Source organism: Delphinapterus leucas, chromosome 15, assembly GCF_059928025.1.
Source record: "Delphinapterus leucas isolate spDelLeu-1000000601 "Yukka" chromosome 15, BTC_Dleu_Yukka2, whole genome shotgun sequence".
NCBI lineage: Eukaryota > Metazoa > Chordata > Mammalia > Artiodactyla > Monodontidae > Delphinapterus > Delphinapterus leucas.
Window position 1 is genome coordinate 54,741,475 of NC_143143.1, and position 21,377 is coordinate 54,762,851.

Consider the following 21,377-nt stretch of genomic DNA (forward strand, 5'->3'; position numbering starts at 1 on the left):
ACACACTACCTGACACAGCCCAGCCCATCAGAGGCAAAAGACTCAGTTCCAATCAACAGAGTGCCGGCACCAGTCCCTCCTACCATGAAGCTGACACAAGTGCCTGGACCAACCTCACCCACCAGGGGGCAGACACTAGAAGCAAGAGGAACTACGACCCTGAAGCCTGTGGAAAGGAGACCATAAACACAGTAAGTTACACAAAATGAGACAACAGAGAAATATGTTGTAGATGAAGAAGCAAGGTAAAAATCCACAAGACCAAATGAATGATGAGGAAATACGCAGTATACCTGAAAAAGAATTCGGAGTAATGATAATAAAGATGATACAAAATCTTGGAAATAGAATGGAGGCACAGATTGAGAAGATAAAAGAAATGTTTAACCAGGACCTAGAAGAACTTTCAAAGAACAAACAGTGATAATACAATAACTGAAATGAAAAATACACAGAAGATAGAATAAGTGAGCTGGAAGATAAAATGGTGGAAATAACTGCTGAGGAGCAAAATAAAGAAAAAAGAATGAAAAGAAATGAGGACAGTCTCAGAGACCTCTGGGACAACATTAAATGCACCAACATTTGAATTATAGAGGTCCCAGAAGACAAAGAGAAAGAGAAAGGGTCTGAGAAAATATTTAAAGAGATTATAGTCAAAAACTTCCCTAACATGAGAAAGGAAATAGCCACCCAAGTCCAGGTAGTACAGAGAGTCCCATACAGGATAAAGCCAAGGAGAAACATGCCGAGACACATACTAAATACACAAAAAAATATTACATACAAAGAAAAAGTATTAAAAGCAGCAGGGGAAAAGCAACAAATAACATACAAGGGAATCCTCAGAAGGTTAACAGATGACCTTTCAGCAGAAACACTGCAGGCCAGAAGGGAGTGGCAAGATATATTTAAACTGATGAAAGGGAGAAACCTACAACCAATATTACTCTACCCAGCAAGTATCTCATTCAGATTTGACAGAGAAATCAAAAGCTTTACAGACAAGCAAAAGATAAAAGAATAAAGCACCATCAAACCAGCTTTACAACAAAAGCTAAAGGAACTTCTCTAGGCAGGAAACACAAGAGAAGGAAAACACCTACAAAAACAAACCCAAAACAATTAAGAATATGATAATAGGAAAATACATATCAATAATTACCTTAAATGTAAATGGATTAAATGCTCCAAGCAAAAGACACAGACTGGCTGAATGGATAAAAAACAAGGCCCATATATATGCTGTCTACAAGAGACCCACTTCAAACCTAGGGACACATACAGACTGAAAGTGAGGGGATGGAAAAAGATATTCCATGCAAATGGAAATCAAAAGAAAGCTGGAGTAGCAATATTCATATCAGACAAAATAGACTTTAAAATAAAGAATGTTAGAAGAGACAAGGAAGGACACTACATAATGATCAAGGGATCAATCCAAGAATATATAACAATTGTAAATATTTATGCACCCAACAGAGGAGCACCTCAATACATAAGGTAAATACTAACAGCCATAAAAGGGGAAATTGACAGTAACACAATAATAGTGGGGGACTTTAACATTCCACTTATACCAATGGACAGATCATCCAGACAGAAAATTAGTAAGGAAACACAAGCCTTAAATAACACATTAGACCAGACAGACTTCACTGATATTTATAGGACATTCCAACTAAAAGCAGCAGAATACATTCTGTTCTCAAGTGCACACGGAGCATTCTCCAGGGTAGATCACACCTTGGGTCACAAATCAAGCCTTCATAAATTTAAGAAAATTGAAATCGTATCAAGCATCTTTTCCGACCACAACACTATGAGATTAGACATCTATTACAGGAAAAAAAAACTGTAAAAAACATAAACACATGGAAGCTAAACAATACACTACTAAATAACCAAGAGATCACTGAAGAAATCAAAGAGAAAATCAAAAAATACGTAGAGACAAATGATAACAAAAACACGATGTTCCAAAACCTATGGAATGCAGCAAAAGAAGTTCTAAGAGGGAAGTTTATAGCAATTCAATCTCACCTCAAGAAAGAAGAAAAATCTCAAATAAACAATCTAACCCTACACCTAAGGCAACTAGAGAAAGAAGAACAAAGAAAACCCAAAGTCAGTAGAAGGAAAGAAATCATAAGGATCAGAGCAGAAACAGAAACAAAGAAAACAATAGCAAAGATCAATAAAACAAAAAGCTGGTTCTTTGAGAAGATAAACAAAATTGATAAACCTTTAGCCAGACTCATCAAGAAAAAAGGGAGAGGACTCAAATCAATAAAATTAGAAAGGAAAAAGGAGAAGTTACAACTGACACCGCAAAAATACAAAGCCTCATAAGACACTACTACAAGCAAGTATATGCCAAAAAAATGGACAACCTGGAAGAAATGGACAAATTGTTGGAAAGGTACAACCTTCCAAAACTGAACCAGGAAGAAATACAAAATATGAACAGACCGATGACAAGTAATGAAATTGAAACCGTGATTAAAAATCTTCCTGCAAACGGGACTTCCCTGATGGTGCAGTGGTTAAGAATCGGTGCTCCCAATGAAGGGGGCCTGGGTTCAATCCCTGGTCAGGGAACTAGGTCCCAGATGCATGCCGCAACTAAGAGTTTGCATCCCTCAACTAAAAAAGATCCACCATGCTGCAACTAAGGAACCAACGTGCCATAACTAAGGAGCCCACATGCCACAACTAAGGAGCCAGCAAGCCACAACTAAGACCCAAGCAACCAATAAATAAATAAAATAAAATAAATATTAAAAACAAATCTTCCAGCAACCAAAAGTCCAGGACCAGATGGCTTCACAGGTGAATTCCATCAAACATTTAGAGGAGAGCTAACACCTATCCTTCTCAAACTCTTCCAAAAACCTGCAGAGGGAGGAATTCTCCTAAGCTCATTCTATGATGCCACTATCACCCTGATATCAAAACCAGACAAAGAAGTCACAAAAAAAGAAAATTAGAGGCCAATATCACTGATGAACATAGATGCAAAAATACTCAACAAAATACTAGCAAACAGAATCCAACAACACATTAAAAGGATCATACACCATGATCAAGTGGGGTTTACCCCAGGAATGCAAGGATTCTTCAATATATGCAAATCAATCAATGTGATATGCCATATTAACAAACTGAAGGATAAAAACCATATGATCATCTCAATAGATGCAAAAAAAGCTTTTGATAAAATTCAATACCCATTTATGATTAAAAACTCTCCAGAAAGTGGGCATAGAGGGAAACTACCTCAACATAATAAAGACCATATATGACAAACCCACAGCAAACATCATTCTCAATGGTGAAAAACTGAAAGCATCTCCTCTAAGATCAGGAACAAGACAAGGATGTCCACTCTTGCTACTTTTATTCAACATAGTTTTGGAATTCCTAGCCATGGCAATCAGAGAAGAAAACTAAATAAAAGGAATCCAAATTGGAAAATAAGAAGTAAAACTGTCACTGTTTGCACATGACATGATACTATACATAGAGAATCATAAAGATTCTACCATAAAACTACTAGAGCTAATCAGTGAATTTGGTAAAGTTGCAGGATACAAAATTAATGCACAGAAATCTCTTGAATTCCTATACACTAACAATGAATGATCAGAAAGAGAAGGAAACAATCCCATTCACCATTGCAACAAAAAGAATAAAATACCTAGGAATAAACCTACCTAAGGAGGTAAAAGACCTGTACTCAGAAAACTGTAAGACACTGATGAAAGCAATCAAAGATGACACAAACAGATGGAGATATACCGTGTTCTTGGATTGGAAGAATCAACATTGTGAAAATGACTATACTACCCAAAGCAATCTAGATTCAATTCAATCCCTATCAAATTACCAATGGCATTTTTTACAGAACTAAAACAAAAAATGTTAAAATCTGTATGGTGACACAAAAGACCCTGAACAGCCAAAGCAATCTTGAGGGAAAAAAATGGAGCTGGAGGAATCGGACTCCCTGACTTCAGACTATACTACAAAGTAACAGTAATCAAGACAATATGGTACTGGCACCAAAACAGAAATATAGGTCAATGGAACAGGATAGAAAGCCCAGAGATAAACCCACACACCTATGGTCAACTAATCTATGACAAAGGAGGTGAGGATATACAATGGAGAAAAGACAGTCTCTTCAATAAGTGGTGCTGGGAAAACTGGACAGCTACATATAAAAGAATAAAATTAGAACACTCCCTAATACCACACACAAAAATAAACTCAAAATGGATTAGAGACCTAAATGTAAGACCAGACACTATAAAACTCTTAGAGGAAAACACAGGGAGAACACTCTTTGACATAAATCACAGCAAGATCTTTTTCAATCCACCTCCTAGAGTAATGGAAATAAAAACAAAAATAAACAAATGGGATCTAACGAAACTTAAAAGCTTTTGCACAGCAAAGTAAACCACAAATAAGACGAAAAGAAAACCCTCAGAATGGGAGAAATTATTTGCAAACTAAGCAACTGACAAGGGATTAATCTGCAAAATATACAAACAGCTCATGCAGCTCAATATCAAAAAAACAAACAACCCAATCAAAAAATGGGCAGAAGACCTAAATAGACATTTCTCCAAAGAAGACATACAGATGGCCAACAAACACATGAAAAGATGCTTAACATCACTCACTAATTATTAGAGAAATGGAAATCAATACTACAGTAAAGTATCACCTCACACCAGTCAGAATGGCCACCATCAAAAAATCTACAAACAATAAGTGCTGGAGAGGATGTGGAGAAAAGGGAATCCTCCTACACTGTTGGTGGGAACGTAAATTGGTACAGCCACTATGGAGAACAGTATGGAGGTTCCTCAAAAAACTAAAAATAGAACTACCATATGACCCAGCAATCCCACTCCTGGGCATATATCTGGAGAAAACTGTAATTCAAAAAGATACACATGCACCCCAATGTTCACTGCAGCACTATTTACAATAGCCAGAACTTGGAAGCAACCTAAATGTCCATCAATAGAAGAATGGATAAAGAAGATGTGGTACATATATATAATGCAATATTACTCAGCCGTAAAAAGGAACGAAATTGTGCAATCTGCAGAAACGTGGATGGACCTAGAGACTGTTATACAGAGTGAAGTTAGTCAGAAAGAGAAAAACAAGTATTGTATAATATTGCTTATATGTGGAATCTAGAAAAATTATACAGATGAACTTATTTGCAAAGCAGAAATAGAGACAGACAGAGAGAATGGATGTATGGTTATCAAGGACGAAAGAGGGGAGTGGAATGAATTGGGAGATTAGGATTGACATATATACACTATTATGTATAAAATAGATACCTAATAAGAACTGAGTGTATAGCACAGGTAACTCTACTCAATGCTCTGTGGTGACCTAAAGAGGGGATATATGTATACGTATAGCTGATTCACTTTGCTGTACAGCAGAAACTAACACAACATTGTAAAGCAACTATACTCCAATAAAAATTAATTTAAAAAAAGGAAGAAATGCAATTTTTTGAATATTCATATTTAGTTGACTGGGTGTACCTAGTTAACCATTATTATTCAATTATTTAATTATTTGTTTGTTTATTTATTTATTTATTTTGGCTGTGTTTGGTCTTTGTTGCCGCACACAGGCTTTCTCTAGTTGCGGTGAGTGTGGGCTGCTCTTCATTGTGGTGTGCGGTCTTCTCATTGCAGTGGCTTCTCTTATTGCAGAGCATGGGCTCTAGGTGCATGGGCTTCAGTCGTTGCAGCACGCAGGCCCTAGAGAGTGTGGGCTTCAGTAATTGCAGCGCATGGGCTCAGTAGTTGTGGCTTGCAGGCTCTAGAGTGCAGGCTCAGTAGTTGTGGCTCACGGGCTCAGTTGCTCCGTGGCATGTCGGATCTTCCTGGACCAGGGATCAAACCTGTGTCCCCTGCATTGGCAGGCAGATTCTTAACCACTGCGCCACCATGGAAGTCCCTGTTCAATGTTTAATTTAGTGACAATTTACTGTAATTATAGATGTCACTATACACAAAGCTTATCTTTATTATGAATTATTTCTTTAGTTTTGGTTAACAGAACTGGAATTCCTGCATGAAAAGTAAAATATTTCTAAGCCCATGTATATGTATTTCCATATAGTTTCTATATGAATATGTGAAAGCACAACTTATGAGTGAAGTTTCTCTGCTTTTATATATTCCATTAAAGATAATAATAGAAATAAATAAATTTTTTTTAAAAAAAGAAACTATAGGAGGATAAAGAGCAGATGTGAGAAAAGCTAGTTATGAGATTAACAATAATCCAGAAGACAGATGCTACTGGCAGGGACCAGGGTGGTGGCAGTGGAGACAAAGGAGAGCTGACAGGATTTGCTGATAGACTGGATATGAGATTAAAGAGAAAGAAAGAAGTTGAGGATGACTCCCAGGTTTCTGCCTAAGTGAACAGAAGGATGGAAGTACTTTTTTGAGATGAGAAAGCCTCAAAGAACAGGTGTGTCTATGTATATATGAGACGGTAGAGGAATCAGGAATTTGGTTATGTCAAATTTAGGAAGTCTAATAGAAATCTAAGTGATGATGTGAAATACATAGATAGTATAAATGTCAAGCCAGAGATCCAAACTAGAGAGAGAAATCTGGGACTGAGCGGGGTACTGAGAGCATTTAAGGCCCCGAGACTGGATAAGATCACTCAGGGAAGGGTGTGATGACAGACAGGAGAGCTGAGGACTCAGCCCTGGGCTCTCCAACACTAAGGGGCTGGAGAGGAAGGAATCAGGCAAAGAAGACTGAGAACAAATAAGACAGAAAAGTAAGAAAAAAAACATAAGATGCTGCTTCCCAGAAAGCCCACTGAAGAAATAATTCAAGAAGGAAAAAAGTCAATGCTGCTGACAGATCAAGAAGGAGAACGCTTGAGAAGTGACTACTGGATTTAACAATGTGGAGGTCATGACCTTGACAAGAGCTATTTCCATGGAGTGATGGAGATAGAAGCCATGTTGGAGGGTTTTAGGAGGAACTGGGAGGAGACGAACTGGGGACAACAGGTGTAGATTACTCTTCTGAGGGTTTTCTGTAGAAGAGAACAGAGGAATGAGTCTGTAACTAGATGGGGACTTGGGGTCTAGGGTGGGCATTTTGTTAAGATGGGAGCTATTAAAGCATGTTTGTATGATCATGAGAATGACCAGTAGAGGTGGGATCAACGATGCAGGAGATTACTAGAAGTGACAACCTTGAGTAGGTGAAAGCAGACAGAAAGAGAAGGACAGGCAGGGATGGGTTTCCCACAGAAACAGGAGGGAAGGAAGCTGACGGATGTGAAGTGTGAGTGTGTGCTCATTCTCTTTTGAGTGCTTCTGTTTTCTTGATTAAATAGGAAACTAAGATTATCAGCTGAGAAAGAGGTTGAAGGAGGTAATGGGGGTTTGCAAAGAGAGAAGAAGATACTACAAAGTCATCCAAGAGGGCAGGAGGATGAACATGCTAGGAAAATAGTGTGTGATGGATGGGCAGCAAGGAGGCTCAACTTGAGGTAGGAGGTCATGAATTTAATGGATCTTGTCATGAGGATGTGGAGAAAAGGGAACCCTCATACACTGTTGATGGGAATGTAAATTGGTGCAGCCACTGTGGAAAACAGTATGGAGTTTTCTCAGAAAACTAAAAGGAGAACTACCACATGACTCAGAAATTCCACTCCTGGGTACCTATCTGAAAAAAACAAAATCACTAATTAAAAAAGATACATGCTCCCCAATATTCATAGCAGCATTACTTACAATTACTAAGATATGGCAACAACCTAAGTGTCCATCAACAGATGAATGGATAAAGAAGATGTGGTATACACACACACACACACACACACACACACACACACACACACACACATACGCACAATGGAATACTGCTCAGCCATAAACAAGAATGAAATTTTGCCATTTGCAACAACAGGGATGGACTTGGAAGGTATTATGCTAAGTTAAAGAAGTAAGACCACTTACATGTAGAATCTAAAAAATAAACTAGGGACTTCCCTAGTGGTCCAGTGGTTAAGAATCCGCCTTCCAATGCAGGGGATGCAGGTTCGATCCCTGGACGGGGAACTAAGACGCCACAGGGCAACTAAGCCTGCGCGTCACAACTACTGAGTTTGCGCGCCTTAACTAGAGAGTCCATGTACCACAAACTACAGAGCCCATGCGCTCTGGAGCCTGTGCGCCACAACTAGAGAGAAGCTCATACACCACAACTAGAGAGAAACCCACAGGCCGCAACTAGAGAGAAGCCCAAGCACCGCAATGAAGAGCCCAACCGCTGCAACGAAAGATCCCACATGTCTCAACAAAGATCCTGTGTGCTGCAACTAAGACCCAACGCAGCCAAAAATTTTTTTAAATAAATAAATAAAATAAAATAAATTAAAATAAATAAATAAAACAAACTAGTGAGTATAACAAAAAAGAAACAGACTCAGAGATATAGAGAACAAACTAGTGGTTACCAGTGGGGAGAAAGAAGGGAGGAGGGGCAAGATGGCATAGGGAATTAAGAGGTACAAACTATTATGTACAAAATAAATAAGCTACAAGGATATATTATACAACACAGGGAATATAGCCAATATTCTATAATAACTATAAATGGAGTATAACCTTTAAAAATTGTGAATCACTATGTTGTACACATGTAACATATAATATTGCACATAAATTATAGCTCAATTAAAAAAAAAATGGAGCCTGGTCAGCGTGGTGGTGTGCTGAGGTGCCCAGGCACTGAACTCATGAAGAGCTGGATTTCCAAAGCCCACCACATGCCAGGCATTACACCTCATACACTTTGACCCTCATTATGGCTGCCCCGTGACAAGGTAGGCATTACTATCTCCATTTTACAAATGAAGGAACCAAGACATGGAGGCCAAATGACTTGCCCAAGGCAAAACCACAGAAAAAAGCAGAACCAGAATTCAAACTAGACAGTCAAATGCAGCACCACCACTCCCCATGCCGTGCAAAATGGTTGTCTCAGGATATGAGTGCTCCTTCCCATGTTTAGACCTTTATAAGGGCTTCCAAAAGAATCTTTTTTCATGAAATGTCTAGATTTTAAACAAATACTCCAATATAAATATTTCAATGGTCAACTCAATTCAAATTAATAACAGTTGCTTTCTTTGGGATGGAAAGTAATGTAGAGGCAGCAGGATGGGAAGGGGAAGAGGAAAGGTTAAATGAACTAAGATTCTGAGCCTAGAAAGAAAAAGGATAAGAAATGATCTAATTCTTGCTCTGGAACTAAATTAAACAGGAATCTGACTGATCCTGATTACTATGTCCTGAAAATCAGAAAAGAATCATCAGGGAGTTTAAAAGTATTTTTTTTTTCATAGAATTCTTAAAGATAATGACAGGTGCACACCCTACTTACTGCCAATGTTGAACTCATCTTCATCAAGGCCCACATTTTCTTAGTACCTGCGTGCTCTTTAAAAATATATATTTGGGTTTCTTAATATTAACAACAACAACAACAATAATAATAGCACCAGAATACTGTAATAGCAATTGCCTGAGCACCAATGTATGGCAAACACTATGATGTGCCCCTGCACTGTTCCCTGAGTTAAACCTACTCCATGAAGCAAGCATTTTGATCCCCATTTTGTAGCTGATTCTGGAACTCAGAGGGGTTAAGAAATATGACCTGAGTCACACAACCAGTAAGTGGCAAAGCTTTGAATATGTGGACCTACAGGCCTGGATTAGGCAATAAACAGGGAGGAGATGGGCTTTACAACCAGAGATGGTCACTAACTACGTCAAAGAATTATCATTAAACTTAAAAAACAGACTTTTCGGCAATTCGGTCAGGGGAACTTACAGAAAAGTTGTTACCTAAATCCAGAGTATACTTCATAAGAGGAACACTAAAGTCCCTATGACACACAACAGGCCCACATGGCTATTTTCTGAAGTTTTAAAAGAACAAAACAAAAAAAACAATTCTACCCTCTCCCAGTGAACCAAGTGCTCCCTGCCTCTAAATGGATTTGGATGGAGATCAGAAAGGGACTCAGACAAAAAGGCCTCCAGGAAACAGCTCCTTGTCCTGGTTCCACCAGGGAGGCTGTCCTTTGAAGTCTCTCCCAACAGTTTTGCTTAGATAAGATGTTTTTCTCCCCGAGACAATGAGTGATTTCTCAGAGATCTGCCTTTGGAAGACAGAGAAACAAACTATCACATATAGGTATATGTCAGGATTTTTTTGTTTGTTCAATGTTAGTTTGTTTTAAACTGTGCTTCTTACCTGGATCTGTATCAGAAGAGCAAGGAATAGAAAAGGCTTCCTCAGAACTAAAAGCCTCACTGTTGGCCTCCTGGCTGGGTCTCTGCAACACGTAATCCCTTATGTCATAAGCTGATGGCAGGTCCAAAGCATTGCTCTCCTCTGATTGGCTTCCTGGAGTGGCTTCCTGATTTGCCATAGTCCTGCCATGGAAAATATAAAACAATTCAATACAGAAGGTATTGCATAAGAGGAGCCTCCATTACAGCCATGGCTTAAAGCACCTTAAAGGCCAAAAAACAGTAGAACCAAAATAATTTACTTTCCTGTTACTAACAGTCTTCCTTGTCTTTGCTTTACTTTCCTGTTATTAATGGTCTTCCTTGTCTTTGCTTTAGACCCAGTATTTGTTTACCATGTTTCTTCATCATGAGAAACAAATAACTCTCAGCACAGAAAGAAACCATGAATCATTTCAGCTGGAAAGTGAACTGCATGTCTGATAAGGATGAAATACTGTTTAGCACTATAATCCAAGGACTACACAAATATTTAATGAGATGGGAAACTGTCCATGATATAGTAAATGGAAAAAGATTTAAAAACTATAGGTAGGGTTTGATCCATATTTTATAAAATATCGTGTGTGGGATGTGTGTGTATGAAATATACAGACCTATAGCTAGAAAAAAAAAGTCTAGAAGGGTATATCCCAAATTAATTCCAGTGATAATTAACTCAGTGGTTTAATTTCTGGGTAGTGAAATTACAGGTGATTTGCATCTTCTTCTGTGGCCTTCAGACAACTGTTAACATGCCAGGCCCCAGGGATGCAAAGATGAATGTGATAGACACTTCCTTTGAGTTGCTCAGGTTGGGATGATCCAAACACAGAGACAGACAGTGCTAACACCATGATAAGATGAAGAGGCACCCAGAGAGGGGCAGTAAGGCTTTCTGGAGGAGGCTGTCCCCAAGTGTGGGGCAGGCCATGGCCAGGGGACAGTATGAACCCCAGAGGAACCAGCTTGGGCAACCATAACTGGCAAGAGGTGTTGAGAGTTTTGGACATTTCTTGTTAAAAATTAGGTGTCCCTTATCCCTCCTGGTTGATGTCTACCTGTGGGCTGGAGGGCTCTTTGCAGTACATCCAGCCCTGCCCACCTCTCTGTAAAATAATTATGGGCCTGGAGAGATCCTGGACCCTCTGCTACTCTCTGCCTCTTAAGTTGTCATCAGTAAATCTTACTATGGTCAACACCACACCCTGTGACTACCACAGGCCACCATGTACCATGCAGAGGAGACACATGGTCAGATCTGCAGATTTGGCAGCTGGACAGCAGGCAATCTCAGGAGCGACAGGAATTCAGACAACTGTTGTGGTCCCAGTGAGAGAGGAAGAGCATGTGAATGAGGGCAGGGCACTAGCAGCCAAGAGCAGGGGACAGACTAAGAAGATATTTAGGAACAGAAATAAGAGTCGAACTTAATAACTGAATGGATAAAAGGGCTAAAGAGGAACCAGAAGTCAACAAAGAGTGGTGGCTTCAGTGACAGGGTTGTATTATCAACTGAGTGAGAGCAGACCGGAGAAGGATAGGTTTGGGAGGAGGCAGTATTCCAAATTATGGGATATTATCCAGCTGTTAAAATGACAGTCAGAACTTGAAAGATCTATGTCTGAATGACAGAAGCAATTTCAGAATAACATAAGCAGTATAATAATACGAGTAGTTAACATTTATTAAGTGCTTTTTGGTTGCCAGGCATTGTGCTAAGAGCTTCATCTGCAACAGCCCTATGAAGCAGGTAATCTTATTATTACCCACATTTACAGTCAGATAGTCGGCCCCAAACACAGAAGAAGTAGAGTAACTAGCCCAAGGAAACCCGTCCAGAAAGTACCAACCTAGGATGAACCCAGCTCCAGAGCCTCCCGACTGCAGCCCAAACTACCACCTGATCAAGCAAAGATAGGAGGTATAAAAACAAATCAACAGAGAGACCTGGCAAGACACCTCTCATTTGAGGACACCCAGTCACATGCTGTTGTGGACATTCGCTCAGGCAGACAGTGAGCCAAGACATCAGCTGATTGCTTCTGGAAGGAGTGAGGTGATCAAGATTCCCAAAGAAGCAAGAACATCCTGTCTTTGCACACTGCTATTTTAGCCAACCAAGCCCGAAGTTTCAGCAAACACCTCTGCTGCAGGCATCTGTGGCTCCTCCTTCTGCCCTCATCTTACCAAACACTGCTCTGGAGGTTTCTGGAAGGGAACAAACAGGTTAATAAATGACAGCCACGTATCCTGCTTGCCTACAAAGTTGCATTGAAATCAGCCAGCAACAGAAGTCGTTATTAATGACGTGGAACAAAAGGAATCCTTTTTGAAAACAAATAGCACCTTGATGTGATATCTATCTTTTCTTTTATAATCACTTATATTAAATGTCAAATACATCACAAACTGGTTATTTGAACAAAAAAAAGAAAAAAACAATCTACTGAAAGGCAGAATCCTGTTTATTACAAAATAAGTACCTGTGCATGTAAAACATTATTTTGGATTCAATGAATTTGTACAGGAGAAATCAAATAATAGGGACAGGTGAGACCCTTCTAATGATCTGAAACTACCTAGGCTGGCCAAGTAGAATGCAATGATTATCCTTTGCCCCAAAACTTTTGATATGTGGTTCAATTTCCTTCTCTAGAAGTGCTTATTTTCTTCTATTAAAGGTGCTTTAATTACACAATCTATGCCTTGTGACTGCAGGCACAAGAAGTTTCTCAGTACATAAATACCTGCTTACCAAGAGAAAGCAGCCATTGCTCTACAGATTCTTACAAATCTACAAAAACAACTCAGTCAGGGTCCATGTATAAGAAGCAGTTTAATTTCATTTACTTTTTTCTTTTTCTTTTTTTTTGGCCGCACCATGTGGCTTGCGGGATCTTAGTTCCCCAACCAGGGACTGAACCCAGGCCATGGCAGTGAAGTGCCAGGTCCTAACCACTGGACTTCCAAGGAACTATGTACTTTTTTTTTTTTTTTCCAATTAAGGCTCTTTCCTCCCAATATTTTACATGAAAAATTTCAAACAAAGGACAGTGGAAAGAATTTAATACAATGACCATCCATATAGCTACTGCCTAGATTTCTTTATTCTTACTCAATTTACTTAAACACCAAAACAAAACCAAAAACAGTTCACCCATTTCTTCCACCACTCTCCCCCCGCCACTTCTGACAACCGCCAATCTGCTCTCTGTATCTATAAGCCTAATATAAAGTATTTGTATTTCTCTGGCTCATTTCACTTATAATGGTCTCAGGGACATTCATGTTGTTGCAAATAGCAAGATTTCATTCTTTTTTATGGCTGAATAATATTACATTGTACATATATATCACATCTTCCTTATTTACTCATCCATCAATGGACCCTTAGGTTGTTTTTCTATCTTGGCTATTATAAATAATGCTGCAATGAACATGGGGGTGCATATATCTTTTCTAATTAGTGTTCTTGTTTTCTTTGGATAAATACTCAAAATTGGAATTCCTGGATCATATGGTAGTTCTAGTTTTAACTTTTTGAGGAACCTCCACACTTTTCTATAGTGGCACCAATTTACATTGCCATGAGTTTTCCATTTTCTCTATATCTATGCCAACACTTGTTATTTCTAGTCTCTATTTATTTATTGGCCACGCCCTGTGGCCTGTGGGGTCCTAGTTCCCTGACCAGGGATCAAACCTGCAACACTGCATTGGAAGCGCAGAGTCTTAACCACTGGACCACCAGTCTTTTTTTTTTTTTTTTTGCGGTACGCGGGCCTCTCACTGCTGTGGCCTCTCCCGTTGCGAAGCACAGGCTCCGGACGCACAGGCTCAGCGGCCATGGCTCACGGGCCTAGCCGCTCCGCTGCATGTGGGATCTTCCCGGACTGGGGCATGAACCCGTGTCCCCTGCGTCGGCAGGCGGACTCTCAACCACTGCACCACCAGGGAAGCCCAGGACCACCAGTCTTTTTGATATTAGCCATTCTGACAGGTGTGAGGTGATATCTCATTGTGGTTCTGATTTGCATTTCCCTGATGATTAATGATGTAAAGCATCTTTTCATGTACCTGTTGGCCATCCATATTTCTTCTTGGGAAAAAATGTCTACTCATATCTTCTACCCATTTTTTAATTGGATTGGTTGTTTTTTTGCTATTGAGTTGTATGGGTTCTTTATATATTTTAGATATTAGCCCCTTATCAGATATATGATTTGCAAATACTTTCTCACATTCAGTAGGTTGCCTTTTCATTTGTTGATGGTTTCCTTTGCTGTGCAAAAGATTTTTAGTTTAATATAGTCCCACCTGTTTATTTTTGCTTTTGTTGCTTTTGGTTTTGGTGTCAGATTCAAAAAATCATCATCAAGACCTATGTCAAAGGGACTTCCCTGGTGGCACAGTGGTTAAGAATCTGCCTGCCAATACAGGGGACATGGGTTCGAGCCCTGGTCTGGGACGATTCCATGTGCCACAGAGCAACTAAGCCCCGTGCGCCACAACTGCTGAGCCTGCACTCTAGAGCCTGCAAGCCCCAACTCCTGAAGCCCCTGCACCTAGAACCCGTGCTCCACAACAAGAGAAGCCACCATAATGAGAAGCTAGCGCGCTGCAATGAAGAGTAGCCCCCACTCACCACAACTAGAGAAAGCCCGCAAGAAGCAACGAAGACCCAATGCAGCCAAAAATAAATAAATAAATAATTTTTTAAAAAGATGTATGTCAAGGACTTTATCACCTCTATTTTCTTCTAGGATTTTTACAGTTTTAGGTCTCAAGCTCAAGTCTTTAATCCATTTTGAGTTAATTTTTGTGTATGGTGGTCCAATTTCATTCTTTTGCATGTGCTGTCAATTTTCCTAGCACTATTTATTGAAGAGATTGTCCTTTCACCATTGGACATTCTTGTCTCCTTTCTCATAAATTAATTAATATATGCATAGGTTTATTTCTGAGCTCTCTATTCTGTTCCACTGATTTATGTGTCTGTTTTTATGCCACCCTACTGTTTTAATTATTATAGCTTTGTAATATAGTTTGAAATAAGGGCACATGATGCCTGCAGCTTTGTTCTTTCTCAAGATTGCTGTGGCTATTCAGAATCTTTCATACTTCAAAATTTTTTTTTGTTTGTTTTATTACTGTGAAAAATGTCATTGGAATTTTGATCGGTATTGCATTGAGTCTGTATATTGTTTGGGGTAGCATGGACACTGTAATATTAATTCTTCCAATCCATGAGCACAGAATATCTTTCCATTTATTTGTGTCTTCTTCAATTTCTTTCATTAATGTCTTGTAGTTTTCACTGCACAGGTCTTTCACCTTCTTGGTTAAATTTATTCCTAGGTAAAAACAAAAATCTTTTAAAAAGAAAAAGAAAAAAACTTATTCCTAGGTATTTTATTTTATTTTATTTTATTTTATTTTTCTTGCGGTACACGGGCCTCTCACTGTTGTGGCCTCTCCCGTTGCGGAGCACAGGCTCCGGACGCGCAGGCTCAGCAGCCATGGCTCAAGGGCCCAGCCGCTCCGCGGCATGCAGGATCCTCCTGGACCGGGACACGAACCCGCGTCCCCTGCATCAGCAGGCGGACTCTCAACCACTGCGCCACCAGGGAAGCCCTATTTTATTATTTTTGATGCAATTGTAAATGGGGCTGTATTCTTAATTTCTCTCTCTGATAGTTCATTATGCAACCGACTTTGGTGTGTTGATTTTGTATCTTGCAACTTTGCTGAATTTGTTTATTCTAATAGTTTGTTGATGGAGTCTTTACGGTTTTCCATATATAATATCATGTCATCTTCAAACAGTGACAGTTTTACTTCTTCCTTTCCAATAGAGATGCCTTTTACTTCTTTTTCTTGCCTAACTGCTCTGGCTAGAACTTCCAGTACTATGTTAAATAGAAGTGGCAAAAGTAGGCATCACTCTCTTGTTCCTAATCTTAGCTGTGGGCTTGTCACATATGGCCTTTTCCTAGATTTCATAATTAACATTTTACTATGATTTTCTTTATCAGATAACCAGCTATCCAACTCTCTATTCATCCATCAATTCACTTATTTTTATACATATTTCCATTTAAAAATTGATATAATGAAAGCTTCTGAGGGGATGTGTATGATATAATCAATTTGCATCTTCAAAGGCTCACTCTGTCAGCTGAGTGAAAGACAAATGAGAGGAGGGTAAACGTGAAGTAAGGAACACAGCTAAGAAGCTCTGCAAAAATGTCCAGAGATGTGCAGGGGCTCTGGAGTTGGAGAGACTGCTCTCACTTTTTAGCTGTCACCTTGGGCAAGTCACTTAACCTCAATTTCCTCATCTATAAAAATGGCTTGATTACTATGCTTACCTCATAGGGTTGTCATAAGGATTATATTAAATTAATGCATGTAAAATACTTAGTACAGTCTCTGTGCTCATGATGGTTAGCTCCAATAAGTAAAACAGTAATAATTAAAAAACAAATCACAGGCTCCTCTCTTCCCAGCCAACCACCAGCCCATTTGCCCCTCTACTTCCCATCCTATAGCCATGTTGCTTCTTTCATTCTTTTCCAGTAGATTCTATGGTTCACAGTCTTGTTAATACCCTGAACTTCCCTGCCCTGCCCATTCTGTCTTTTCATCACACTCCTTTGGCAAAATTCAGCCTAGACGACCTCAACTATCTCCCTATTTTCTGTGTGCTGGACATGAGAGTCATCAAACAGGTCAGGGCAGACTGGCTCTCTCTAAGTGTCTGAGCACCCACCTGGAATGGGCTATCTGGCTAAATGGATCCTGAGATGTTTATCTCATAACTTCCTCTCAACCCCCTCCTCGACTCTTTCATATTTTCTCCACTCTTCTTCAACTCAGACCCTCTCCATCACTCACATACCTTCCTCCTCTTTTCAGCATATCATCTCATTTCCTAATTGACAAGGGAAACAGAAGCCAGCACAGAGGAACTTCTTCAGCTCTATCAACATAACAAAGGCTCCCACGTCCGCACACTGCTTTACCTCTCCGTAAAACAGGGAGCTGTCCCTTGTGTGGCAAAGGCCAACCACTCCACCTGGGCTTTAGATTCCACTCTCTGGACTTTTCCAGAAGCCTTCGGAGACGATAATCCCTTCTTTGGCTTCTGTTCCACTGGATCTTCACTTACACTTTTCAACAGGCCCAAATCACTCCCATTTTCAATAAAACCTGGTGTGTAAAAGAATATCCTTATTCTTTGGAAATACCACTCAAATATTTAGTGTTAGGGAGACATGATGTCTGCAGTATATATATATATATATATATATATATATAAGAGAGAGAGAGAATGATAAAGTAAATGGGGCAAGTGTAGACAATTGATGAATCTGGAAAGTGTTATTTGGGAGTTCCTTGTACTAGTCTTGCAATTTTTTGAAGGTATAAAATTATATCAATATGAAAATTGTCAAGAAAGAAAAGCAAAACGAAAACCTTTGACACCTGCCTTCCTCACAGCCAATCTCCTCTCACTTCCACAGACTTCTCAAGAGTCTAGAATTGGCTCATTTTCTCATCTCCACCAACTCAATCACTCCACCATAACTTCTAGAAATTCCTTCTTCTGACACTCTTTCTTTACTTTTCAGGAAGCCACTCACCCAGCTGACATCCCAGATAGGCCTGTTCCCTCCTACCTCCTCTGTGGCTCATCTTCCATCTCCAATTGGACTTCCTCAAGGATATCCCAAGGCTTTCTCCTCTTCTTTCCTCCTCTGAAACATTAATTACCACCCAGAAACTTCTAGCCTGGTTCCCCCAACCTCTGACCCCACTTCTATCTTTCCATCAGGTTTTCCAATAAGCCTTGCTTCTTCCCGCTGCACCTGTCCTTCCCTCTTGTTGATAACTATTCTAAAAAATGGAAGACGGAACACTTCCCAGTTTACGCAATGAGCCCACTGTTATCCTCACACCAAAACTAGACAGAGACATAACAAGAAAACTATAGAGCAGTATCATGAATACAGACACAAAAATCCTTGACAGAATACTAGCAAAATGAACCGAGCAACATATAAAAAGGATTACACTCCCTGACCAAGCAGAACTTATCCCAGAAATGCAAAGTTGCTTTAACATCTGAAAATCAATCAATGTAATACACTATATTAGGATATGGGACAGAAACAACAACAGACACACACACACACAATCAACTGACAAAGTCAAATACCCATTCATGATCAAAACACTCAGCAAACTCGGAAAAGAAGGGAACTTCCTCAATCTGATAAAGGGCATTTTTGAGAAAAACCATAGCTAGCATCGTACTTCATGGTGAAAGACTGAATGCTTTCCCCTTAAGCTCAGGAACAATTTAATATTAACTGCTCTCATCACTTCTATACAACATTGTACTGGAGCTAAAACCTTTAGCTGCACAATTAGGCAAGAAAATGAAATAAAAGGCTTCCAGATTGGAAAGAGAGAAGTAAAACTATTTCTATTAGCAGAAGACATGATCTTGTGTATAGAAAGTCCCAATGAATCCACTTAAAAAAAAACTACTAGAATAATTAAAGTTAAACAAGGTTGCAGGATACAAGATCAATACAGAAAAATCATTTATATTTATACACACTAGCAATAAACAACCTAAAAATGAAATTAAAAATATAATTTTGGACTTCCTTGGTGGCACAGTGGTTAAGAATCTGCCTGTCAATGCAGGGAACATGGGATTCAAGCCCTGGTCTGGAAGATCTCACATGCCGTGGAGTAACTAAGCCCATGCACCACAGCTACCGAGCTTGCGCTCTAGAGCCCACAAGCCACAATTACAGAGCTCACGTGCCGCAACTACTGAAGCCCACATGCCTAGAGCCCATGCTCCGCAACAAGAGAAGGTACAGCAGTGAGAAGCCCGTGCACTGCAACGAAGAGTAGCCCTCGCTTGCTGCAACTAGAGAAAGCCCATGTGCAGCAATGAAGACCCAACACAGCCAAAAATAAATAAAATAAATTTTTTAAAAAAGAATGTAATTTCATTTACAATAGCATCAAAAAGAATAAAATACTTAAGTACACATAATGAAAAATATGTAAGTCATGTACACTGAGAACTATTTTAAAATGTTGAAAGAAACTAAAGCTCCAAATGAATGCAAAGACATCCTATGTTCATGGAATTGAACACTTACTATTTTAAAATGGCAATATTGCCCAAATTGGTATATGGATCAATACGGTTCTTACAAAATCTCAGTTTTGTTTTTTTTTTAATTTGCAGACATTTGACAAAACTGTTTAAAAGTACATATGGAAATGCAAGGGGCCCATAAAGCCAAACCAATCTTTTTTTTTTTTTTTTTTTTGCGGTTCGCGGGCCTCTCACTGTTGTGGCCTCTCCCGTTGCGGAGCACAGGCTCCGGACGCGCAGGCTCAGCGGCCATGACTCATGGGCCCAGCCACTCCGCGGCATGTGGGATCTTCCCGGACTGGGGCACTAACCCATGTCCCCTGCATCAGCAGGCGGACTCTCAACCACTGCGCCACCAGGGAAGCCCAAGCCAAACCAATCTTGAAAACGAAGAACACAAATTTGGAGTACTCATACTTTCTGATTTCAAAACCAATTATAAGCTGCAATAATCAAGACTGTGTAGTATTGGAATAAAAACAGTCAGTGGAATAAAACTGAGAGTCCAGAAGTAAAATCTTACAGTTATCGACTGAAGTCCCCTAGATGCCAAGACAATTCCGCAGGGCAAGGACAGTCTTTTCAACGCTAAGACAGCTGGATATCCACATACAGAAAGGTAAAATGGCTCAAGTACTTTGGAAAACAGTTTAGCAGTTCCTCAAATGGTTGGATCAGGCGATCCCACTCGTAGGTATATGTGCTCAAGAGAAATAAAAACATGTGTCCACACAAACTGTACACAGATGGTCATAGCAGCTTTATTCATAAGAACCAAAAAGTGGAAACAATCCAAATGTCCATCAACTGATGAATGGATGAACAAAATGTGGTATATGAATACAAGGAATATTTTTCTGCAATAAAGGAATTAAGTTCCGATACATGCTACAACAAGAACAAACTTTTAAAACATTATACTTAGTGAAAGAAGCTAGTCAAAAAAGACCACATATTGTATGCTGCTATTTATATCAAATATGCAAATTGACAAATCTATAGAGACAAAAAAGTAGACTATCAGTTGCCTAGGACTGGGAGGCCATAGTGAATAGAGAGTAACTTTTAATGGGTACAAGGTTTTTCTTCGAGATGATGAAAATATTCTAAAATTAGATTGTGGTGATGGATGCACAATTCTGGGGATATATGAAAAGCCACTGAATTTTACACTTTAAATGGGAATTTTTTATAATATGTCAATTATGTCTCAAGAAAGTTGTTTTTAAAAAAAAGAAGAACCGAAGTTCATTTAGACACACTGCACGCAAATTCTGGGGCTTCCCCAAGGCGTTCAATGCAGAGGCCGCCCGTGGTGGGGGAGGGGTTTGGGAGCAGGCCAGGGAAAGCAGCCGTAACTTCCCAATTAGGAGAGAACAGCCTGATGCCTTGCGGAGACCCCCTCCCGTCCCCCAATCCGATCCACTCGTGAGTCCGCAGAGAAAACTGGCCCAGAAAAGTCGCCAGGCCCCGATTACACTCACCGCCCCGCAACAGCAGCCGCCTCAAACCGGAAGCGGTGACTCCACGTTTGTTACCGGAAAAGCAGAGTTTGAAAGGAAGTCGCAGGAACCATCTTTGCTGAGGTCAGAAAAGAACAAGGGAAGGCAGTTACGGCCATCTTGACTGAGGGCATTGGCCCCGCCAACACTGCTTTCCACAAATGGCTAGTTCGGGCAATTTCTAGAGGTTTATTGATAAATGTGCTTGGTGGATACTAAAGGGAACAGGAGAAATATTTTAAACGTTTAAAAATTTGAACGTCTACATTTAAATAAACATAAAAATGTAGAGTGA

General features: G+C 39.7%; 1 protein-coding gene across 3 annotated transcripts in view; it reads right to left on the minus strand.

Moving 5' to 3' along the window:
• SHLD1 (shieldin complex subunit 1) overlaps positions 1-21,114 on the minus strand; it is an 89,296-nt gene extending 68,182 nt beyond the window's left edge. The window contains exons 1-3 of one of the 3 annotated variants that reach the window (XM_089896586.1): positions 21,065-21,114; positions 12,353-12,601; positions 10,353-10,534 (exon numbers count right to left, since the gene is read on the minus strand). In XM_089896586.1, the coding sequence (XP_089752712.1) occupies positions 10,353-10,534; positions 12,353-12,393 (223 nt within the window). In that variant the 5' untranslated portion in view covers positions 12,394-12,601; positions 21,065-21,114. Of the gene's footprint in view, positions 1-10,352; positions 10,535-12,340 lie in introns of all 3 variants that reach the window. The other 2 variants (XM_022556459.2, XM_022556458.2) reach the window with 2 other exon arrangements.
• Between the last annotated feature and the right edge of the window lie 263 nt (positions 21,115-21,377).